Source organism: Arachis stenosperma, chromosome 10, assembly GCF_014773155.1.
Source record: "Arachis stenosperma cultivar V10309 chromosome 10, arast.V10309.gnm1.PFL2, whole genome shotgun sequence".
Lineage (NCBI taxonomy): Eukaryota > Viridiplantae > Streptophyta > Magnoliopsida > Fabales > Fabaceae > Arachis > Arachis stenosperma.
In genome coordinates, this window is record NC_080386.1 from 128,616,197 (window position 1) to 128,627,556 (window position 11,360).

The 11,360-nt window shown below is 32.3% G+C and overlaps 1 protein-coding gene across 1 annotated transcript; it reads right to left on the reverse strand.

The window, feature by feature from the left end:
- Positions 1-2,423: 2,423 nt before the first annotated feature.
- Positions 2,424-8,155, reverse strand: LOC130957706 (uncharacterized). The gene is made up of 3 exons (XM_057884550.1): positions 7,369-8,155; positions 3,007-3,217; positions 2,424-2,550 (listed from the first exon to the last, which is right to left on the reverse strand). Exons 1-3 carry the CDS (start codon positions 8,153-8,155, stop codon positions 2,424-2,426), a joined length of 1,125 nt encoding a protein of 374 aa, XP_057740533.1.
- Between the last annotated feature and the right edge of the window lie 3,205 nt (positions 8,156-11,360).

Below are 11,360 nucleotides of genomic sequence, written 5' to 3' on the forward strand. Positions count from 1 at the left end.
TACCTCATAGTAGGGATTGAATATTTCACTAAATAGATTGAGACAAAGCCCCTAGCAAATATTACTGCTCAAAGAAGTAAAAAATTTCTGTATAAGAACATTGTCACAAGGTTTGGAGTTCCAAACTCCATCAACACGGATAATGGGACTCAATTCATTGACTCAGCCTTTAGGAACTTGGTGGATGACCTAAAAATAAAACACCAGTTCACATATGTAGAGCACCCACAGGCCAATGGACAGGCAGAAGCTTCCAACAAAGTCATATTGGCCGGGTTAAAGCACCGATTGCAAGAAGCAAAAGAAGCTTGGGCAGGCGAGCTTTTCCAAGTCTTGTGGGCATATCGGACCATTCCACATTTCACAACGAGAGAATCACCCTTCCGACTTGCTTACAGAATGGAGGCAATGATCCACATAGAAGTAGCTGAAGAATCACCTAGAGTCTTATTTTACAATGAAAAAGCTAACACCCAGGCACAAAAAGAAGAGTTGGACCTCCTCCATGAAGTCTGAGAAAGAGCTCGGATTAAGGAGGAATCTCTAAAGCAAAGGATGGCTCTAAGATACCACTAAAAGGTGATCAAGAGAAACTTCACTACCAACGATCTCGTCCTGATCCGAAACGAAATTAGAATATAGAAGTCAGGAGAAGGAAAGCTAGCTGCAAATTGGAAGGAGCCTTACAAGATAGTAGAGGTCCTAGGCAAAGGTTCCTATAAGATGTCCGACCTCCAAGGGCGGGAGCTCCCGAGGTCCTGGCACGCTTGTAACAAAAAAATACTATAGCTAAAAGCCTTGTACTTGGGCGCACTCTTTTTCCCAATAATAAGGGTTTTTTAACTAGGCACCAGCACAAGGGCTGAGGGCATTTAAGCCTTTAGTGAATAGCTTTGTAAAAAAATTTCTTAAACATTAATAAAGATTCCTAGTCTATTTCTTTCTTTTAAAGTATCTTATCTCAAACGCATTAATTTAAGCTTAATAAACCACAAAAAATTCTTGCTTAATTAGTGAAGGCCGATTACTCGAAGTCGGACCTATGTAAGGAAATTAACAAACTTTCGAATTTGTTAAAGACTCAAAAGTCAAAATAAATTGTACCTTACTACAAGAGTTAAAAAAGGTACTTTGCAAATAGAGTTTTGAACATTGCTTCATAAAAGTTGTGAACAAACAACTAAAGAGAGTTAAAATGTCCAAAAAACTATAAACTATTACAAAAAATTAAAAGTATTATAAGCCCACAAGTCCGGCTGTACGGGTCACATGTAACAAAATATAAAAAGGCCTAAAGAGAAGCGAGGTTCTCGCCAGTAACATCATCTTTTCCAGGAGAAGGGGGATGCATAGAGACTGGCTCGGCCGACACGACAACAGAGGCCGTAGGAGAAGTCTTCACAGTAGTAGCTTCAGGTTTGGTTCCCGAAGTCGAGGTCTTCCCAACCTGAGGTCCCGAGGTCTTTGGGTCCATTAGAGGTTCCTCCTCATTGTCGTCCTCGAGTGCTGGGACTTTCTTGCCGTCTACTACTATGTTGTCAACACTAAAGAGGGAAAGGTCAAGGTCGAGAGCCAAGACCTTGACCTGAGCCTCCAAGTTATCAAACATCTCGTCCATCCCCGAAGCTGCCAACTCCTGAGATTCAGTAAACTACTCTTTCAGCTTCCCTAACTCCTTCTCCAGTGCCAACATCTCCCCAAATACACAGGTATAGCTCTCCTGAAATTTCTTGACCTTCTCCTTGGCCAAAATAGTAGCAGCTTCTGACTTGGTGACTCTTTCCCGAGCTCTCTCAAAGTCGGACCTCAAGGCATCTTGCTCCAACTCCAAGTCCTTCTTCAGCTCGTTTAGCCTTTCCACATCAGCACGGGCTGACACCAAAGCACTAGCCATCACTTGAATGGGAGATTTCCTCAACTCCTTAGCTAGAGTAGTACATACTCCAACCGTACGAAGCCCTCCATGTGCCAAGTGCTGGAGGTGGTTCTGAAGGGCCACATCATCCGTGCTCAGGTGGTAGTAAGGAAGGATATTTTTCTCCCCCCAAGCCAAGGCGTCAAATCTCTTCAAATAAATGCTATCATTGTCATCCACCTTCTGCTTTTTGAAGGGAGGTTCAATGGATGTTGGTGATTGGGGAGAAGGCTCGGAAGGGATAAGCCTGGAGAGAGGAGTGGGAATGATGATATTTTGTTTAGATGGACCCGATCCCGACTTCCTGGGAGAAGATCGGACAGAAGATCCAGACCCAACCTCTTTTTGTTGTTGGAGATTCTTGGCAACAACTGTCTTTTTTGTGTTTCGAAGAAACTTCATAGCTGATTTCGGAGCCATACTTTATGAAAAACAAAACAAACATACTAAGAGACAACACTTATGAATAATAGAATTCAACAAGTAAAGGAAGAGAGAACTACCAAGATTAGACTTCAGATGGTTGGGATTTTCCAAATATCTTTTTGTGTCTAAATGGGGGAGCTTGGCCCCATGTATCCAACACAAAATCTACAACACTCCTCTTTAGGTCGTCTAACTCAGCTAGATCATACCTAACAATATTAAGGGTATCTTGCCGATATAGGAAAAAAGAGGGTTCTTGGTTCTCGGGCAAGAAGAAAGGTCAGACACCCACAGCACCCCTGACCTTAAAAAAGTGAATTTTGAAATCTTGGAAAGAATCGTCGAAGATAGAAAAAACCTTTCGACCTTGTACAACTCGGAATGATATCCTCCCCGACTTCTTAGTGGAACTATAGAGTTTCGTGGCAACAAAGAGGTAAAAGAAAATGTTTAAAGTAGGTCGGACATCCAACTCCCGACATAGGATCTGGTACATTTTCACAAAAGCCCAAGAGTTCGGGTGTAATTGAAAAGGGACAAGGATTGAAGACCGCAACACTTCCATTTCAAAAACTGTAAAGGAAAGTTGGACACCTAGCCTAGTAAAGAAATAATCATAGGTATAAAAGAAAGGTTGTTTAGACTCCTCTAAAGGGGGGAAATACACTTTCTCCTCTGGGTCGGGCGGTTCTAAAATATAGCTTCTCTCATCCTCCCTATTCTCACATATACTATGGTGCCTACGAAACTCATCACAGTACTCTTTATCGGTCACCGGAACACAACTAAGAACAGTATTATCTACCCAAATTCGAAGAGCAGGAGGGACCTTAGTCGACATATTCAAGATAACACGGCGAGACATAAACGCTACACCTACAAACGCAAAAATAAAGAAGGCCGTCACTAAAAGAAGTCGGAGCTTATCCAAGGCAAGTAAGGTAAAACATCAAAACCAAAAGAAAGCTACTCTTGTCAGAAATTTTTCATACAGAACAATCAAATGGTGACTCTCCTATGCAACACCGTCACATTAAAGCGACACCATTTGGGAGAACACAACACAAAAGGGTAACAGTCACTAGTCACAGTAATGCAGAAAAAAATCTTTTCAGGATCTTTTATTATTAAACGTTCTTAAACGTTTCAAGAATCAAACTGGCAAGAAAGTCATAATGCAAAAAAGGTCTTTTCTCAACAAAAGGGAAAAACGGCGATGACAATAAAGGTAAAAGCTCAATAGAACAACAAAGCAAATCCCAGGTAATCAGAAACGAGAGTTCGAGGGAAAGGGAAAACGAAAACCAACCTCCAAAAAAGAGTGTGAAAAAGAAAAAGCATGTCTAAAATAGCAGAAAACGCAGACGATCCCCTTCACGCCGTGAAATGTTTGACCCCGACCCATAAAAGGATCTGGACTCAAGCAGGGGTACTGTTCATACCCTAACCCAACAAATAAAAGTCAGGCCCAATAAGATAAAAGGTCCACTATTAAAGTGGCCCTTTACGATAAATTCCGACTTCTTAAAAAGGTCGGATATCAACAAAAAAGACTAGCTCTACTTGATCTAATGAGTAACTGGCTCTGGATATTTCTCCGCTACGTTTATAAGAGAGATCTTAATAAACTCCCAAGATAAAAGGATTAGTTATCTATCAGAAAAGATAGAACTACTCCAACAAAGGTGGTTAGCAACTCTATTATAAATACACTGGAGCCCCCAAGTATAACTCACGTTCTAATCTACACCTGCTTAAAGTTCTTGCTAACTTAAGCATTGGAGTCTCTTGCAGGTACCACCCCTGCCTCCTCATGAGGAATTTGGACAGGCGTCACCTCGGCACTAAAGAAATCGGACGCTGCCATACTAAGGGATCTGGACCTCACGTTCAGGCCCAAATCAACGTTTTAGGTAATTCTCTAAACAAGAACATTGTGTGAAAAGAGTGGTGGAGGGTCAGTACTCCCAACAGATGAAACATTACGTGAAAATAGTGGTAGAAGGTCAGTACTTTTAACAGATGGAACATTGTGTGAAAATGATAATGAAGGGCCATTATTTCCAACAAAAATAAAAATATTTTTCATAGAGCCATGAATAAAAATAACACAATGATCTCTTTTATTTTAAAGTTAACTTTTTTAAAATAAAAATGATAAAATAACTTTTGAGAAGGATATAAGTCATATTTTTTAAATTTTTTAAAAATTTTAAATTAATTTTTTGAAAAATTAAAAATATTTCTCAAAAATAATACCAAACATCTAATATAATTTTTTATAATTCAAAAAAAAAGTTTTTGCTACTTCCTAATCTCATATTACAATTAAAAGTTAAAACTCTTCAATAGAGCTATTATTATTGTCACCACCTTCGGCAATAATGTTTGCAGACTATCATGCATAGACCATATATACTTCATTTGTTCTCCCCAACATGTTTAAACCAACTAATAAAATAATAATATTAGTTTTGATGTTAGTATTTTAATAGATACTGTTTTATTTAATAAGTATGTGGAAAAATAATAAATATTAAACTAGTTAAGATAATAAATATTTTATATTTTTACAAAAAGATTGTTTAATTTTTAAAATAATAAAATATAATTTTTTGAATATATATGATAAAAAATTTAAAAAAAGAAAGTTATATATAAAATATTTTTCAATTTTCATTATATACAATAAATATACAGCAGATAAGAATATATTTTCTTTTGGTAATTATAGAAAAGGATAGATAATAAATAAATATTGCATAGTTTTTTTTTTTTTCATGAAATGTTTACATAATCTAACCCTAATAATATATCTCTAATAAACTAATTGGGCCATATAGTATTTTTGTACGGGCCTTAACCTTAATTATGCATTAGGGCGTTGCTTTATGGACATCATTTTGGAGTGTGAAAAACCTGTCGCCAACAAGAAGTTCAAGTTCTTACCATTTTCGACCAACCAAAAAGTCCATTTCAGCTTTTAAGATTGGGATTAGTTATGCCCAAAAAAAAAATCCTGATTGGCCGATTGGGGTATTCACAATTATAATTTTTTTTTTGTCGATTTTATTAATTAAAAATGGAGTTCCGTCTCCCATACACTTTAACTTGATATAAATAACACTCTTGTTTAGTCCAGATTGTATTCCTAGTTAATCTTTTTACTTTTCAGTAGACATATTCCAAGTTATTTCTTTTTCGGTACTTTATTTTTTAAAACTTTTTCGAGGAGTTTGGGCTTTATTTGTTATTGTTGTTTTAGGCAATGTGGCGTAACTTTAAGTTAGTTAGGTATTTAGGTTTTGTTGGGCTTCGGCCAATGTGTTTGTATATTCAGACATTTCAGACCCAATATGAAATAAAAGTGAAAAAAGTCGTGCTAGAGAGCCAATAGCTTATTTATACAATGTATACGAGTTACAAAAGTACTAGAGATCATCAAAAATCAAACTCTTAACCTTTCGGATCTAAAATTCTAAAACCATGTCATGATACCACTCATCCCAGAGACTTACACTGATAGAGAAAGATAACGCTAATTGTTATATCTCTAATACTTCCTAAACTTTTATTGTACGTATTATACAAATATTCTATTGATTCCATACTTTTCCATTAAACCCCTGTGTTTGGAGTTGCAACTTGGGCGGGTAGGCTGGGAGGATCCATTTTTCTGGACAAATCGGATTTTTGTAAGGTTAAGTCCATGACCCAAAAAAAAATTGACTTTATGTTGCTGAACAAAAATATTTTGACTTGATGGTAAATTATCGAATTACGCTTTTGCTCATTCAAAATTTTACCACCTTTTTTTTTATATTCTTAGTTAAGTTCAATTTGGGTAAATAATTTAATTAAACTCATTTTGATAAAATAGTTTAAATAATAAATAATTATATTAAAAATAATTTATAAATAAGTTATTTTGTATTTGAATTTTTAGTTTTAAAAGTGCTTATTTATAGAAATGTGATAAAAAATAATAGTATTATGAGAGAATTCATTTTTTTTAATTTCTCTATAAGCTCCTAAATAGCTTTTTAGAAAGCTGCAATTTAATTTTAAAAATTGCACCAAATATTAATACTATTACTTTTCATAAGTCAAAAACTCAAAAAATTACTTTTAAAACTTCTCAAACGGCCCTTAACTAGTGTTAAACTCATGCGATGCCCGGGCTTATATTTAAATTTGATAAGTTAAATTAAAATAATATTTTATAATCATATATTTTTTAAATTTAGTATAACACTATCATCATCGTTATATAATAAACGTGTTAAATATGTTGTTTTATCTTTATTCAAAGTAAAATATGAATAGAAGAGTTCGAAGTTTATAATATTCTTGAACCATAAGGAGGGAGATAAAAAAATAAGAACATATATAACTGTAATAATATCATGTTAATTTTACCCTAAATTTTATATCAAAAAGCTAATAAAAATTTATCGACAACCTAGTATCTTACTAACTTCATTAGAAAATCATTGGATGTTGTGCTCCTTGTTACACATTTCATTTCAAATTTGAAAAAAGAGTTATAGATAAATTAGTTATATTTATAATAAAGATTTGTACAAAAGTGTAAATCATAACATGCTATTAAAATGAAAATAATATTATTCTTACCTAAATATTATTAAAAACCTCTTTGAACACGACATTTGTTGTTGATGACTTTGGATTGCCGTCTTCGTTTAGAATTAAAACCCTGAGGCCACTGCGACTCTTAACTCTTGACAAAGCAACATAAAGTTGTCCATGGGTGAACACTAATTTTGGCAAATAAAGCCGTACATGTGATAATGATTGACCCTGACTCATGTTAATGGTCATTACAAAACATACTGTTAATGAAAATTGTCTCCATTGGAACTTAAATGGCAATCCTGAATCTGAAGGGATCAAGTTCATTCTTGGAATGTACACTTTATCTCCAATATTTCAACTGGTCACTACCGTCGCTCCAATTATGTTGCTGCCAAGTTTGTTAACTATTAATCTTGTCTCGTTGCATAAACCTGAAGTCTGATATATGTTTCGCAGTAGCATTACAGCGACTCCTGACTTCAAAGTCAACTTGTGATTGAGTAGTTCCGAACATTTGATGTCATTTAGAAACTCTGGTGTGAACCACTCTTGTTTTACATCTTCATTCTCATCAGCTTGACATGTTGTGTCAGAGCTCAAATACTCCTTTTCCATCCCTGGAAAGATTGTCAAGACAAAATCGTTTACCTTCTCGACACTCTTAAGTGTGGGTGCAAGAATTGCTCTACTCTGAAAATACTTGTAATCTGACATGTTTTGCAACAAATTTGGATATGCAAAGTCTACCAAATGAGAGAGAGGATCATCAGTAGTTGTAATCAATAGATCATCTGGAATTTCAACTTTTGATTCATCACCAACAACAGAGCCAATATTTCCATTTCCAACATCAAGTATCCAATTAGCAAATATCTTCATTTCACCTTCATCTTGATCCGAAGAAGACATTAGAAGCCTCATATTCGTATGCAGTTTCACCTTACAAAATGACCACAGATGGGATGAGTTAATATCGGATGCTAATATATCGTGTTTACTTCCTTTCGGAATCATCGGAAGTATCTGTCTGAAATCACCTCCTAGAACAACAATCTTACCACCAAATGGTTGATGTGTCTTATGTTGATCGGTAACTGACATAAGATTCCTGAGCGTCCGATCAAGTGCTTCAAAATGGCAGTTGTACCTTCCCTCGCATACAACATATTGAGAACTCAAAATTGGATCCTGTTTTGGACTTCTCTGATCTCTTCTCATACCACATCATAGCGTCGCAATGCCGACAAAAAATTCTGGGTCACCAATATCTATCACATCTAATAATTACAAAGATAATAAATTGTTTTAGTTATATCTGCAACAAATACTTTATATAAAAATATACATTTCTTTCACCATGTTAAGTATAAAAATAATATTTATAAAAGATTATCGAAGAATGTAATTTATGGATTAAAAAGATGAGATCATATAATACAATTTTATTGTGCCAACCTCAAGATTTAAGTTTTACAATAAATCAATGTAGAAATACAAAAATTATAATATATAACCATATCTTAGTTTGAATTTTAAACCTTGAACACTAAACTAAACGATAATTTTTTGTTTATAAAAAAGCATAACAATAGTAAATAATAAAGTGTTGATATTGCTACTTCTTAAATTACCTGTATTCTCAGCAATATCGAATATGGCCGGGTATTAAATTTGCACAGAATCATCTAAAATAGTCATATTTTCAGTAATATCTTCAACTTCTTGAAAATTTTTTGAAAGATTTGTAGTCAATTTCTTCAAAAATGTTTCTTTTTGTATCAAGTGTCTTTTTTTTTCAGCTATGCACACTTCTTCTAATTCTTTAGTATCTAAATTTGAATTAAATGTATTTGCTCCTGTAATCATTAGAGATAATACATCAAGTACTTTATATTATAAAAAAAGAAAAATAAATATATGTTAAATATTTGAATCAGCTGAATTATGAATATATATTATGAATATATATAAAAGAAGTAAAATTTTAGCTTTGTGATAATTACAATCTATCATACTTATCTTACCATGTCTCTTTTGAAGTAGCATAGTCTTCCTATCCAGTCTTACATCCCTTTGCAATCTAATTCGATTTGTGTACTCCAATGAATCTATAATAATTATTTAGCATATACCAATGATTGTTTTTAATAGACCAATTAAAAAGTTAAATGTTTGGTCTATTAAATGTTTGAGAGAACAAAAAAAAATATTTTTTGAACAAATACCTTAGTACCTTCTACTTTCTCCCATTCAATGATTGAGGATGTCTTTGAAATTGGAAACAAACCACCGGTGTAGTCAACATCCTAAAATTATAATTAATTATTATTTATAAATTAGATACTACTAATGACCAAGAAAGCAAAAAATAAATCAATTTTTAATAGAAGTATACTTATATATACTCACAATTTGAATAGAGTGAGCCTCTTTGAATTTATTTATGAGATCCACATTCTTAGTCATCTTCTTAACTTTATAAGAAGGTGAAAAATATGAAATATCATATATTTGAACTTCAACGATGAAGAGAAAGATCTTATCAATTAGGTTGAGTAAAAGTGTAGGTGTATCTGATAGATCTCCTTTCTGCAGGATATTACATAATATATTAATAATAAATAATATAAAAAGTACCAATAAAAATATCTTCACTAATGCTTTTAGAAATAAATATTGGTTAGATCTTACCAATAGGAGTGGATCAAGTATCTCTATACAGCTCTCTTCCAAAACTTGTTTTGGCTCATTGTCAAAGACTATATAACATGCACAGTCAGAATCATCAATGACACCAAGCTTTATTCGATACCTTCTTAAAAAAGAAAATAACATAAGAAAAAATTAAATATAGAATCATTTAATATCTAATCCAATGTACATAGACTTTAATTTAAATAAATAAATAAATAACCTTGGAGTCATGGATAAAAGGATATTAGTAGAAAACTCGCGTCTTCATCGAGTCAAACTATCTCAATTGAGTATGGCAATGGAGAATTTCCATAACTTGATAGTGTCCATAACCATATCACTCGTATACGTACACACAAATTGTTGATTGTAGGATTGATGTCAGCAATTTTGTGAATATCAGCCATTGGAATAAGTAGGGAGATTTTGGATATATGTAAAGAAAGGGATTGATGTACTTTAAATTGTGGTGCTTTACATCTCTCGTAACTTATCCTTTTATAGTTGCATCATAACTAAATTTTTTAAAATTTGGTTGACTTTAATTTAAAATTTAAAAAATAACAAACTAAGTAAAACAACCCAAATTTAAAATTTAAAAATAACAACTTAAATAAATAATAATTTAAAAATTCTAAACTAACGTAAATATTTATTTATTATAATATTAGTATGTAACAACCGAAGAATAATTAACGTAAATTTTTTTAAAACTCTAAATTTCTTTAAAAGAATTTATGTAGCTGCAATTTAAAAAAAATCAACAAAATTTTAAAAAATTATGCTAAAAAGAATTAACAGATTTTTAAAAAATAGTGTTAAAATATAAAAAAGAACAATCTAAATAAAATCTAAATAAAATTTAAAAAATAACAACTTAAATAAAATAATTTAAAATTTAAAAAATAACAACCTAAGTAAAATAATCCAAACAAATAAAACAATTTAAAATTTAAAAAATAACAACCTAAGTAAAACAACCCAAACTTAAAATTTGAAAATAACAACCTGAGCAAATAATAATTTATAATTTATAAATATAAATCTAAAAATTTTTAGTGACGACACGTAAGCAAATAAACTCTCAGATTCAACGTATGAGCGCCATATCAGCAAATGAGTTCCCCATTTGTATTACTATAAAGATAAAGATTACTATAAAGATAAAGATAAAGATATCCAAATATTAGTCGAGGCACGTTATAATCTTAGTTATATTTTTTGGACTTAAAAATATAATAACTCAATAATCTTAAGTTTTGAAACAAGGTTTAATATGGGAATGGATTCTCTCAAATTTTTTTAATAATTGAAAGAGTAAAATATGATCTCATATCATTAATTTTATAAGTAAAACCAAAAATAAATATAAAAAAATAAAAAATTAAAGATCATACTTTACCTTCTCAATTTTTTTTAACAGAGAATTCATTTCCGGATTTAATAATGTTGGCTTCAATGGCATTGCTGAACACAATGATAGTTGGGTATGTGGAACTTTGAGAGGGCCTTTAAATATGTCCGCAAACTGGTAAAATAGTTGTAAAATTACTCCAACATTCAGCTCAATAATTACTTAAAGTTAAAACTATTTAGTAAAAATATATGAGCGATTATAATGTATTTGTAATAACTCAGATTCCCTTTATATATATTCCTTAAATAATCGATATACCGTAATTAATCTTTGTCCATATTAGATCCAAGAGAGCCATTCAGATTTGTTGGT

What these genes read in the sequence shown, in the direction of transcription:
- LOC130957706 (XM_057884550.1), bottom strand. Translation starts at nt 8,155, where the DNA reads ATGAGAAGAGATCAGAGAAGTCCAAAACAGGATCCAATTTTGAGTTCT. An exon ending in AAACATATATCAGACTTCAG is followed by an intron (nt 3,218 to 7,368) that starts GTTTATGCAACG and finishes TTGCGTTTGTAG; the next exon opens with GTGTAGCGTTTATGTCTCGC. An exon ending in CCCGACCCAGAGGAGAAAGT is followed by an intron (nt 2,551 to 3,006) that starts GTATTTCCCCCC and finishes TAATATTGTTAG; the next exon opens with GTATGATCTAGCTGAGTTAG.